The 14,315-nt window shown below is 40.7% G+C and overlaps 1 protein-coding gene across 1 annotated transcript; it reads right to left on the bottom strand.

The window, feature by feature from the left end:
- Nucleotides 1-237: 237 nt before the first annotated feature.
- On the bottom strand, nt 238-2,013 carry LOC306998958 (uncharacterized protein; the record flags this gene model as incomplete). The annotated part of the gene is made up of 4 exons (XM_079613357.1): nt 238-424; nt 621-699; nt 1,304-1,419; nt 1,980-2,013. 4 exons carry the CDS (start codon nt 2,011-2,013, stop codon nt 300-302), a joined length of 354 nt encoding a protein of 117 aa, XP_079469483.1. The 3' UTR covers nt 238-299.
- Between the last annotated feature and the right edge of the window lie 12,302 nt (nt 2,014-14,315).

The raw sequence follows: 14,315 nt of genomic DNA, 5'->3' as shown, positions 1-14,315 counted from the left end.
AAATATAATTTATTTCTTTGATCAAAGCTGAATTTTCAGCATCCTTACTCCAGTCTTCAGTGTCACATGATCCTTCAGAAATCATTCTAATATCATGATCTGATAATCAGGTATTATCAATGTTGGAAAAACAGTTATTATTATTATTATTATTAAAAAGAAAAGCATTTATTCAAAATAGAAATCTTTCCTAACAATATAGCTTAACACGAAAGGTAAAGTGTATACTGTTACAAACGGACTCATGGGCGAATGCGAGTAAACAGAGGTCACTTGCGGTCCAGTTTCCCGGGCAGGAATCACGCAGTCTGTGCAACCATGTCAACATCAGTCTCGGTTTTCCATGACAGGGTGGACTTGGACCTGTTGCTTGTTTGCCATGGCTCTCTTCGGGACCGGTGCTTGGACATGTTCATTGTCACATCTGTTGATAACACAATCAAAGAAACTGTATTATTATCGCTATCAATCACTATGGCCATGGATTAAGAAAAAGACAACCGATTTTGTAATTTCACACAAGAATAGGTAGGCCCTACTTGTATATTATGACGAGTATATTATGTATATTGTAAACAGAATTACATTTCATCAGTAAAATATTACGTCTGTGCACTTACCATCATTCTCGATTGAGAACTGAACGACACCTGCGTCCTCTGCGGTGCTGGAGAAGGAGAGTGTGATGCAAACACATTCCTAAAAAAATAAAAACAACTGTGTTAGCATACATTATCCAAAGATGGGCGATTAATGGGTATGGACGCACAATGCATGTATTCTATATATCTGTTGATGGGCCATAGGACGGAGAAATATCTATTTATGGGCCATAGATCGCGAGCTGTTGATGGCCATTATCTGCGCACGCATTTCAAACATTTACACCTGTATTCACAATCATCTGTGGCAATATTTTAGCGTGTGTCATAGGCTAACCAAAACCGAACATTTATATATAAAAATATAATGTCTAGTATTCAGACAGTATCACATTTTACCAGAGGCTGAAATATATTTGCACGAAATCATATTTACACCTAAGCAGATATTCGCAAAAGTCAGTATTTTTAGCATGATAATCAGTGTCATAAGCTAATCAAAACGGATTGAAATATAATACAAATATGTTTAGAGAGTAATATCACATTGAAACACGACCATATACAAATGTTAGGGATATTGTAAGGCAATCTTTCCTGTAATATGTCAAAAGCTAACCAAAACTAAGCAAAATATAGTCTGAAAATTCACATGAGTTCTATATAATCAGAAAAGAATTATATAACACTAAACAACTTACTCGAACTTGTATCCTCTGTGGGATCAATTCGCTCTTGAAAATGCAGCCGTTCTCCGTCTGAGATGCAACCGTTTCTCTGAGGAAAAGGTGAATTCTTCCTCGCTGTCCATAATCATCTGGAGGACGACTTTACCGGAGAATCCTCAAAACGCGATGAACTATCCGTGAATCTGACGAAGAAACTGCGTGTTTCATGGCATTGATCGGAGGGCGTGTGCGATGCGTATAGACAAGTTTCCCGGGCACTTCCGGTTTACTTCCTGTTTCTGCCAAGAACTTCCGGTAGTGTTCGGAGTAGTGGTGTAAACATGGCTTTGGAATGGCAACATTCAACCGAAAATCTGGTTAAAAATGGTGTTTTGACCATTCCGCATCCAAGTAAGGTAACATCATGGGCGGACAACATGTCGATATGGCCCAGCATCACAACATCCAAGATTTTTTCTTATTTTATTGATTCCATGGCGGTGGATGGGAATGCAATTAATAACCTGAAAAGCTCAGAGGCGTTTCAGTACCTCCATTCCGACAAAGTGGGCTGTGTACTTTTACACGATATGGGCAGTTTAATTTATCTAAAGGCCGATGTTCAACCAAGCCAGTCCGTTAATAATTCAGCGCATAACGCCTGGGTTTTGGTTACCAAGACGGGAGATGTGGAGACTGCAGGCTGTACCTGTATCGCCGGACCTGGACGTTCCTGTAGCCATGCAGCCGCCGTGCTTTGGAAGGTACGTTAGCCTATCTTATGCTTGTATTAAGATGTTTGTATGTATCCGTGTGTTAATCTATAACAGAACACGAAGACTAATAAAAATAAAAAGTAATCCCCTCTAGCCTGCCTGCACTAAAAGCATGCTTTAACCCTTTAAAGTCGACTGACGCTAGAGCGTCAAAGTGCGCACCCCTGACATATCTATTATTAGCTTCGGAATGGACAAAGGTATTAACTTACTTTTTTTTCTATGAAAATATCAAGATACACTTACCATCCGATTGCGTGTCACTTGTGTTTCTGTCGAGTTTACGCCTCTTTTGCTGGGGAGGTCGCTCGTATCCCAACCAAAGTTCCGGGAAAGGGTTTTCCTCTGTGGGCTTTTTGTCAATGAAGTGATAAGAACAAACAAACAATCTTTTGGGCGGATTCTTCAACTTCAAAGCCGCTAGCCACTTCCGAGATTCAACATCTGGTTTCGGCTTCTCATACAACGCATACGGGGGAGCACATCCACATTGGCGCCTTGTAGATGGTTGATGGTCGAAACATTCTCCTTCCGACCAAACATTCAGCAATCGCCACGAGTTGTTACAACCGCGAACAGCACAATATGTCCCGGAGCCGTGTCGTCGTGTAACACCATCCATAGTTTACTTTTTCTGAACGCTAACCAAAGACAGTAAAAGACGCTAACTCGCTAACCGGAAGTGCTTGGCAGACACAACCGGAAGTCGTTGGCAGAGTGAAAGGCTAATGGCGGCCCGCCTATTTCACTCAGGAAACTTGTCTATAGATCACCTCAACTATTAGCATGTGAATAGCGCCAGGGGGCGTGGTTGCCTCAGCTCATTAAAAATAATGAAGAGAGAACGAAAAACTGCGCCTCTCCTTGGTTTCAAACGGATTACATAAACTAAGAATATGTGTTTTTTAATATAAATTACTTCATTTAAAAGAAGAGAATTCTAGCTTCATAAAGACAAATGTCTCGTTCCTGAGTGACAAGTATTCGCTGAGTTACAGTTCATTTTTGGACGCGTTTCAGAATGGACTTCCCTGACAGAGAGAAGGCAGAACTCGCATCATGTTTATTTTTCTTTATTTGGCGAAAAACACAACACTTTGTTTTTATTGTGAGTATACACAAAAAAAATAGAAACTTAACTGGATCGAATGATGTAAAACACTTAAATGTAAGATCAAAACCAACAAAGTATTTTGAATCTCTTTTGCACTGATAAGAAAAAAAGCGAGCAGATCACGCCGGCGTGATTGCCGACCCCAGGGGGTTAACCCGAATTTTAACAGCTTGTAAACGTAGTAACTAATGATTTACTTTTAGCTTCGGACCAAGGCTGTATCTCAATACTCGTTTTACTTTAGTGCTGCGTTCGATACTATAGATCACACAATACTCTTAGATCGACTACAAAATTATACTGGCGTTCAAGGACAAGCATTAAGCTGGTTCAGATCATACTTATCTGACCGCTACCATTTTGTCTATTTAAATGGAGAAAAATCGATCATAACTTCAGTAAACTATGGAGTACCGCAGGGATCTGTGCTAGGCCCTCTATTATTCTCAATATATATGCTGCCACTTGGAAATATTATAAGGAAACATGGAATTAGTTTCCATTGTTATGATGATGATGACACTCACATATATATTTCATCACGGCCGGATGAAAACGCTAAATTATCAAAATTGACAGAGTGTGTTAAAGATATAAAGGATTGGATGACGCGTAATTTTCTTTTATTAAATCCAGACAAGACAGAGGTACTACTTATCGGTTCAAAAAAACGCCCACAAAACCTCTCACAATACAACTTTAACATAGTAGGATGTCCTGCTACTTTATCCTCTACAGTAAAAGACCTGGGTGTCATACTAGACTGCAACCTGTCTTTTAAAAATCATATTTCATATGTTACAAAAACTGCCTTTTTCCACCTTAGGAACCATTGCTAAGCTACGTAATAGGGGTGGAGCCGAATCCGAATACGGTATTCGTAAAGGCACAAATAACGTGTTTTTTACAAATACTTATTTCGAACAAATACTTTTAAAAATATTTGTATTCGGGAATAGGAAAAAGCTTTATATCAAAAAGCTGCGTTTCCTCATGAGACCGCAGTGCGTGCCCGGATGAGTGAGTGAGTGACGGATACAGGCTGCTCCACACAGCAACAGAGAGGGCTCGGCTGAGCGAAAAAACACTTAACTCCATTACTATTTTTGTTGAATAGATTTTTGTACCTTAACTGGGTTCCTGATAGCCTGGGAAAACCCAGACCACTTCCGGCAAATTTAGATTTGCTCTGCAAGTGGGTCTGGCAAAGAGCCCATTGAAACCCATTTCCAATCCGCCGAAATCGCGGCACCAATCAGAAACGTTTTACACGATGACGACAGAGCAGAGACGGTGACGCAGATTTTGTACATTACAGACATGGATGCCGCCGTGGAACATCACAACATCACTCGTTCGAATCAGCTATCGCGTCTGTTTCAAGCGATGTAAAATGGTCATTTTCGTTAACACAAACAGAGAATTGCTGAGAGTCTCGAGATGTTTCTCCGTCGCTCTGCATACGTCATGTCATTCATCGCTCTGATTGGTTTTAGATCTATCCGACGTCCGTTGGTGACGCCCCTGTGGAAATGAATTGTCTATGGAGCTTTGCCAGACCCTTACTCAGTTACAACTGAGAGTGGTCTGGGTTTTCCCAGGCTAGGTTCCTGAGGCAGTTTATAACTTTAGAGAGGCGGAGTTTGATCGGGAGATTAGTCCATTGCGCTGTATTATTGACGTCTGCAGTTGGGTGCTCTCATGTTCGCTCTGTTTAAGTCAGCTGTTTAGCGTGGTAATTTAGACAATAGGCTGTTTATAGAGTAACTTTAACGTTCGGTTAAAAATGCTTGTGTAGTTGTGTCGAATTGTATGCACGTGTGGGAGTTATATGGTACGTTTAAGTTACTCTGTCTTTTGCAGACAGCAAGATGTAGGCTGTAGGCTTCATAATGTTCACAATGGTATTTTATTAGTTGTTGGTTTAACCATGGATGAGGTAATGGCTGTTATGTTATTTTCTTTTCAATGACGTTCCTTGTTTCATTGCTGGATTTATGGAAAAACATCAACCAATATTGCATATCCATAATTATTATAATGGATATAATTAAAGAATACTTACACTATAACGTAGCTAAATTAGAAGTGTAACGCAAATTTTTTTTTACGCCTATTTTGAATTTTACTCGAATACAAATACAAATACTTTTTCCCCCTCAACAAATACAAATATCGGCTGCTTTGCACACCCCTACTACGTAATATGCTATCAGTTTCTGATGCAGAAAAATTAGTTCATGCATTCATGACCTCGAGATTAGATTACTGTAATGCTCTATTAGCTGGTTGTCCTGCATCCTCAATAAACAAGCTACAGTTAGTCCAAAATGCAGCCGCTAGAGTTCTTACTAGATCAAGAAAATATATGATCATATAACACCGATCTTATCATCACTACATTGGGTTACCTATAAAGTTCCGTATTAATTATAAGGTAGTGTTACTGACTTATAAAGCCCTAAACGGCTTAGCTCCAGTCTATTTAAACCTGATGCTGACAGGCTAACTGAAACTAGCAAATCATTAATTTGCAAAGTAAACACACAAACAACTTCTCATTCTTATTTGTTTTGCTTGCTTGTTGCAGTTTGTGTCAATTGTACCCTTTCCCTTACCATTATTCCACCCAGTGCCTCATGGTCATAATTCTCGTACATGTCAATTATCTCCATAAATAAACACAAACAATCAGGCCAAAAGGTGAAAAGACCTTCTGCAAGGTCTCCAGATGGAAGTAAAGCCCGAGAGCACTGGGATTGACAGTAGACAGAGAAGGGAGTCTTGCTGTTTAGAGTCTCTGTAAGTTTTGGGGGAAAAAATGAGGTGGAGAGGGTTGCGCCCAAAAACACAGGTGACTCATGGGATATTGTGGTTCATGGTCAGGTCAGCACAGGCTGCTCTCATGGCTATTGGGTTTGCAGCTGAGGTAAGAGAGGTCTGTGTCTGGGGGTGGGGGTGGAAGTGCAAATATAGCGGTGATTGCCAGAGAAATTTCCTGCATCTAATGTGTGATCTCGAATAAATGATGACTGAACAAGAGAGGCAGCACTCTTATTGAATATCGGAGAGTAAATGCTAACACAAAGACATTCTACTAACTATAAATAACTTTGTAATTACAAGTCAATTACCAGTCATTAGAGTATTAGTAGACTGCTTAATATTTGCTTAAAGGGATATTCACCAAAATTTACTTACCCAGTTATTCCAAACCTGTATTATAATTTTTTTCTTGTGCCGAAAACAATATATATTTTTCTATACTATGGAAGTCAATGCCAGCAACCGCAACTTTCAGATGGCATCTTTCTTTTTCTAGTTCAACTGTTACAGAATGGAAAGCACATGATTGTAAGATGTCAAAGGCAGCAAAGATATATCTATCAGGGGTTTTCTTGGCTCAAAACGAGGTGGAGGTAGTAAAAACCTGATCATGTATTTTAACAATAAGATAATTAAATTTGTATTGTTTTGTAGACCATCATAAAGCCTACTGTGTTTCCGGTATTTTTGTGGTTGGAGCTAGGTACCTCTAGGGGGGTCTGGGGGCATGCCCGCCTGGAAGAAAACATTTGTACATTTTAAAGATAAATTAATTCATCTTGAGAACTTTAAGTCACCTGAATCCGTTGTTAAATAGAAATAATACACCCGCCAACCGCCCCGAACCTATGATTTACTTTAATTTAGATATCTGCATCTGATCATCACATTACAATTATTCAAATTCTCAGTGTTAAACATGGTAATATGGTAACATATCACACTGAAGTAGGCAGATATAAAATTAACATTTATTTAAAATAAAGTTCTTCTTTTGGCTTATTTCCTTAAGTAGCCTAAACAGAAGCTTTACTCCCTTCAAACTTAAATTGTCAATGTTTCATTACATCACCGTTCGAAAACACTCTTATCAGAATATATATATATATATATATATATATATATATATTTACCTTTATAAATGGCATTTTCCCCCTAATTTTATTAAATCAATGCTCATTCTTTCATTTCAAATTCTTAAAGGGACAAGGTGTAGTTTTCTAGGTATTTTATTATCTAAAATCAATATTTTTTATTCATAAATATGTCCTCAATTGTGTACAAATACCTCTGCCAATGATCTGACTTATCCTCGTAAACGAAGAATTTATTATCTTTATATCCATGGAGGCTTCCATGTAGTTCCGACCATCTTGAAAAACTATAATAGCAGAGAGGGACAAAAAGTACAAGACCAACGCGTTTCCACAACGTGGCCTTTCGTTCAGAGCCAGCGTGACGTGGCTGAAACCTGCAGAAACGGAGGAGCAGAGCAAGGAGATGCGCTTGAAACTGCCCCGGCAAGGTTATTATAATTATAATGGAGGACCATACATATGCCTAGCCACAGGAGAAGAAATCCTCATCGCCAAAAAAGTCCAAAATAGACCGTAAAAGGAAACGTGACCGGAGATTTAAAAAAACAAGAGTTAATGTCGGGATAGCTTTTTCCAGGTGGAAAGTAGCCTGAGTTTCCCCATACTGCCTTTGCGCAGCGCGATTTTATTCACGCTGAAAGGCAGTCTAGATACCATGAACCAGATTTTCGCCTCATCTAAGGAACCAATCACAGAACGGGGAGGGAGCAGCAAGACGATGACGACATCTATGCGACACAACTAAGCAGTTTGTTTATATCTATGGATTCAACATGGCAGCAGACACGAAGAGCGACCCTCATGTTTATCTTGCACAAACGGCAATAGTCGCTGAACGTCATTGTTTACACAAAAATATCTTACCCATCGTCTTCTTCCTTGTCTAATTTCTGTCGCTCTACGTCATCTGGTATAATGGAAACGATTGGCTATGAGCTACGTACAGGCGCATTTGATAGACATTATAAGCACCCAATAAACGGCACCGGGCATTCGTAAACCACGCCTCAAAAATGAGAAAATGTACATGTGGTTCCCAGACCCAAGTCTCAACAAGAATTGGGTCTGGCGTTAGCCAGGCTAGGTGGAAAGAGCTAATGCAGGAGAAAGATTTCAAAAGAGACACTGAAGTTGCCTGCTTTCTTCTCGACACGTAAGTCAATGTTACAGTCTTAATTACAATATTTTTTTTAATTGCTTGTTTGTGTACTTTATTATATAGACAGTAGAAAATTTATAGTTAAAAGTTAAACAGGTTCTTTGATGAATAGCAGCTATTAAAGGGCACCTATTATGACATTTAAAATGTCCCTAATGTTGTTGTAGGAGTCCCCAACAAAAGTTTTACATGCATGCAATGACAAAAAAACACTTTTGTTGTCGTATAATAAGCATTTATTTTTACCTGATTTGCTCACAGACTCCCAAATGATTCGTTCACCGACTCATTTTCCAAACCCCTCCTAATCTGCGTTGATTGGTCAGATGACCCGGTCAGTTGTTATTGGTATAATATATTGTTTAACACGGAGTACAATGATGCTTTTATCAATTAAATTGTGTTATAATAATGATTATAGTCCACTGCTTTGTAGTTTGTAGTAAAAAATTAAAAATAAGATAAAGAATGTAATGTTATGTTAGCGAGCATAGCCCAGAGTTCATATTGTAAAAGCACAATCAGTCTGTCACGGTTGTTGGAGACATTGTTTCCTTCTTGTCTCGTGTCTATGTTTGTTTATGTGTGAGTGGGCGTTGTCCCGCTCACGTGTCCGTCAGCGCTCCAGCTGATAATCATTATCATCATGTTCACCGTTCACAGCTGCTGTTCATTTCCATTCCCTATATATACTCACTCCATTCTCTGTTCCAGTGTCGGATTGTTTGTTGAGGTCCTGTCTGTTGCCGTGTCTGTTCTTCCCGTGGAGTTGCCGTGTCAGTGTTCGCCTTGCCTTGTCTTCCTGCTGTTCGTGTTCTTCGTCACTGGGTTCACCGCACTCCAGCTCCGGATTGGGATTCTTCACTTGCACTGCACCAGCGCACTATAGACCATCTAGTCCCTGCATGAGCCTGAGTCGCCGCCCTTACATTCTGTTGGATTCTTGTGACCAGATTTATCTTTAATAAACACTTTGAGTACCTGCAATTGCTTCCTGCTTTGTTCGCCCATGACACAGTCTTTGTTTGCGTTAGTCCGATGCATAAACATAACGTTTTTACAAAAAAACAAAAATGCAGTTACGTTACGTTACTACGAGGTATTACTCTATTCTTTAAGACAACTCCGAAAACAACGACAAACACTTCACATATCTCAATACAATTGTCATTGAAGACCTAGAAGCTAAACGGTGCTTACACAACAAACTAAATAATTATTAAGCATGCTACATAAAACATAAAAGCAACAATTATTAATAACACTTAGCCTACAGGTTGTGATACGGAGGAGGAAGCTGATGCAAATACACTTGGAACTGAACCTTCCTTCAATATCAGCCGGCTCGCGAATCCAAGTTTGATTGCATTTAAGATGGTAAAGCAATCGTCTTCAAACTCCTTGTTAGAGCGCCTGACTCTCATGCTGGAGACCCGGGTTCGAGACCCGCACGAAGCGGGGTGAGAAGGACCCGGGTGGAGGGGTTAAAGTTGTATATATGAATTGTAGCCACTTGGTCTTCAAATGCTCCTCCTTGGGCAGATGAAAAAAGTTTGCTTTTGAGTCGCACTTCAGAACACAGCGTCTCGTCGCCATGATGTTTACAAGTTTTCCCTGGACTTGGAGCGCAATAAGTGGGCGTATCGTATTCAAATAACTTGACAAGTTGACGTCATCTAGTCAGAGAAAAATGGTCTTCTAACGATTCATAAAAATTACTCAGAGTCGACTCTTACTTTTGAAAGACAATAACTTTATATACGGTGCACTTTCATATTTCAAACTTTGCAGGATATTTTTGTTCACTTAGATCTATGTTACACACTACATGAAAGGTAAATTTCAAAATTCCATAATAGGTGCCCTTTAAGTAAAGTAGGGAAGGGACTAAAAACAAGGTTGTAAGTTTTACTCTTTGTAACCTAGAAATTCGATAAAGAATCTATTTTAATAGAGCATATGACTGTTCCTCTCCCTACTGTTAAATCATCTGAAGATGATATCTAACAATGCATGTACTTCAGAAAATATAATGAATAAAGAAGGCATAACTACTAATTGCAATAATTCATGTTTTTCACAGTCAGTAATTCATTCGTTCAGTATGTTGTTCATTGTGTCAAGTTGCAGTTTGTTTGAAATAACAAACCTGTTCACCCGAAGAAGTGCTATGGAAGACATCCTGTCATAGCTTTTTGGTACATAACGGCTACTGTAGATGCAACACGCATTTTAAAAAGCGAGGCGCTGGAGAACACAATTAGTTTGAATGTATATATTACTTGATTAATTTGAATACAATTTCACTGCTAGATGGGAGAAATTCCTTTAAATTTGATCAATACATTCAATTAGAATAATAAGACACCAGGCTGTTGCCAATCAAAATAAATAATTTCCACTGAAAAATTACAACTGTATTTAATATTAAATATTTTTTGAATATACAAATATGGAATGTTGAAAAGAACGAGACTTTGAAACTAAACCGCCAGTAGGTGGCGGCAGGTGACCGTCTTAATGAGCGAGTCATTGAGTCATTCATTTAAATGATTTCTTCTAAAGGCTGATTTCTTCAGAATGAGGCAGTTTATGAATGGGTAATTTAATCTTTGACTCCGATAAAACCAGTGTCTCGGTTTCAATCGTGATGCTATTCAGGAAAACGTCTCAGGTTACGTATGTAACCCTGGTTCCCTGAGAGGGAACGAGACGCTGCGTTGAGACGTGGTGGGAACGCCCTGCGTGATTGCGTCGTGAAGCAAGTGTATAATCAGTCCAGTGGGAAAGACGAGACATCATAGGCGGGTGACCCTGAAAAGGCACCCCTGAAAACAGACCGCGACAGCTTCATAAAAGCAGAAGCAAGTCGTTCACATGCATGCAGGGAGTATGGCAAAGCAACGCAGCGTCTCGTTCCCTCTCAGGGAACCAGGGTTACATACGTAACCTGAGATGTTCCCTTTCAAGGGAACTCGAGCTGCATTGAGACGCGGTGGGAACCCTATGCGCACAACGCCATATGACAAATGCCTGTTCTGTGTGAAGTCAAGGCCACACTATGAAGAAAGCACCCTAGACCCTGGAGTGGAGCCAAGATCCAAGTCATAAAATCTAACAAATGTATGCGGTGAGGACCAGCCTGCTGCATTAAAGATGTCGTGGAGAGAAACTCCTGAAATTAAAGCCTTAGAGGCAGCCATACTCCTAGTAGAGTGGGCCCGGACAGCCTTCACCGCCGCTTCATAAGCAAGTGAGATAGCATCAACTACTCACTTGCTCAATATCTGTTTAGCTTTTCCTGATTAAGGTGGAGGACAGAAGGCCTGCAGCACAAATGACCCGGAGGATCATTTGGGGGCGCTGACATCTCGGTCTCCACAAACGGCGAACCAGCAGGAAAACTGAACTGCCAGCATTGCGACCCTCCTCAGAGAGTCGCACCCCAGAGGGCGCCGAGGAGAAACGGTTTCTCAAAACCGTCCCTACCCCGGAGGGGACCACCCTCAGAAGCCTGCAGCCTCGGCGTCAGGGCTTCTTCTTCCAAGCTATTTTAGAGATAAAACAGTCCTCAGATCTTGCATATCTCTAACTGGCTAGACTGCGACCGCCACCCAGGTCCCCCTCGATTGTGGATGAGCCCGAATGGCGACGCTCTGATTTGCAGCACTTTAAGCCTCGAGGAGCTTTAGTAGGCTGAGACTGCTCCCGCCCAGCAGTCTCAGGAACATTAGATCGGTGAGGAAGAAACCTCTAGAACGCCGCTGAATAGTTTATTTCTTCGTTTTATTGAAAGCGAAGCATTCAGAAGAACAGACATATTTTATATTTATTTTTCTTTACATCAGAAAAACACACTCCGTGGCCACCAGCAGGAAACAACCGAACTGGCAGCACTGCGACCCTCCTCAGAGAGCCGGCCCCCAGAGGACGCCGGTATAGTTTATCTGTTGCAATTCTCGAATAGCGTCAGTGCTTTATGATGGCTGATGGATAACGGCGGGGTAATGATGACGCCGACTCGGGAGAGAGATAGCTAGTAAGCGTCTCTTTTTAACCCGAGGCAATGTCATACCATGATATTTAATACCCATAACATTACTATAATAGAAGTTTGGGGAAAAACACATAAAATATAAACCGGTTTATTCCACGATCTCAACACCTCAGTGTGGAGTTAGGGAAAAAAACGGCATTTCCCGACGAGGAGGCTGAGATATAGAGTTTTCCTTATATTCTCACTCTCATAATGTTCGGCTGGCCAGTAAATATTTAACTTAGCAAATCACTAAATAAAACCTCCTTTTATAAGCTCCTCTTTATTCAACAGAATTATGAGCCGGCGGGAGCGGAGCGTCCTCACGGACAGCTTCTTGCAATGCTCACAGTCAGCCCGCTCGAGAGCTGACTGTTAACATGCTCAACTCCCAAACAAGCAACACGTCATGCATCATGAAAAAAAAAGATCATGCATGCGCATTTCTTAGCTAGAGCTACCCAAGTTTAGTCGAGCTTCGCTCATATTATTTCAAGAAGGATATTTTCACACACAGTTCACATCCAAACAAGTCAGCACTAGCAGCTACTCACCTGTCCAGAAGAAACAGTGCAACCTCGACGTCCGATTAAAAAAAATAAATAATTCACCGTTCACAAGCCTTATCTCGGTGAAAGCCGTTATCGGCGGCGACTCGCATCCTGGGGTTCGCAAATGGATCTGACAGCGCGGGGGTTGAGACGGGCCCCGCCCTATCTCGGCTTTCACCCCGATAACTATACGTGTCTTGGAATAAACACGATGGTATTCTCTCGCCCTAAACCTCCTCCTCCTCCTCTTGGAGATTGACTCATTGGGGATTGAGCCATGTTCAATTTCTCTTGTTGATAGACGCTGGCTTCCTCTTCAGCTCCGACTTCGTGTGCAGCCGTCACCGTGCACGAGCGCAAAAACTCACAACACCCAGCCCCTGTCGGTAATTGGTTGGAACACTGTTTATTTTGGTTTCGAGTGGTTGATGAAACCATTTGTTTTTATGTGCAGATCTCAGAGCCTAGGCTGCCTACAGAGACGCTGTTTTTTGACAGCTTGCTTATGGGGCGGGTAGCTAGCGGATCGTTAGGAAAGATTAGATGAATGTGATAATTTATGTTTGGGCCTGAAATCGCTGATACAACTTTTACATGGTGTTTGAACATAAATGTGTGTTGGCAGTGTGTGTACACAACCACCCTATAATGATAAAAATCCAACCAGTGTTTTTTTTTAAATCCCCATAAATAATAAGCACTGTCTCAGAACGAGCTGTTCTCAGAATCAATGCAATGTGACGTAGAATTGCACAAGCCCCGCCCACAACTGTTGATTGACACTGCAGTTTGTGCATAGACCAATGCACAAACTGCAGTGTCTGAGTGAGCTGGACAGTGGACACAGTCCGCCATTGTTTTGACGCTGGAGCAGCTGTAGAAAGCGAGGTGTTTTGTTTTTTGGATGTTAGAATAAACATAGCAGTCTTCATTTACTCTCGTTGTTACTCGAGGATTAATCACTACAACTGCTCTCGTGATCCAGCTTACAGTCTCCGGAGCGACAGGACTAACGTTACTGATCAGGACAGAAATGAAAGTGAGAGCGAGCACTTTGACAGCTCGAGCTCATCGAGTCGTTTTACAGATACAGTTTACCAGTTTATAAAGCACCAACTGAAAAGGTGTGTATATATTTGTTTATTGTTAGTTGTAACGAGTGTTGTGTGTATGTTCCATGATAATGAAAGGGAGAGAGAGAGAGAGTTTATGGATAAGACTTAATGCGCACTTCTTATACTGTTATTATTCTTACAGTGATTTCCTGCAACAAAACTAACGCTTCATCTTTTGTGTGATGTACTATAAACTTAATTGAACTCATCAGTATATTTTGGTCATCATTCAGACGGGGTCTACTACAGCAGGCTTGTATTTATAGTGGAGCAGATGGCATATGTAAGTTATAAACGTAATTAAAATAAACATACCTGTTCTATCTCTATTCAGCATATATTCTCTAGCTCTGTGGGCATTATTGTCCGAC

This window comes from Phoxinus phoxinus, assembly GCF_949152265.1.
Source record: "Phoxinus phoxinus genome assembly, chromosome: 5".
In the NCBI taxonomy this organism is placed as follows: domain Eukaryota; kingdom Metazoa; phylum Chordata; class Actinopteri; order Cypriniformes; family Leuciscidae; genus Phoxinus; species Phoxinus phoxinus.
The sequence above is the reverse complement of the archived record's forward strand: the minus strand, read 5'-3'. Positions and strand labels throughout refer to the sequence as shown.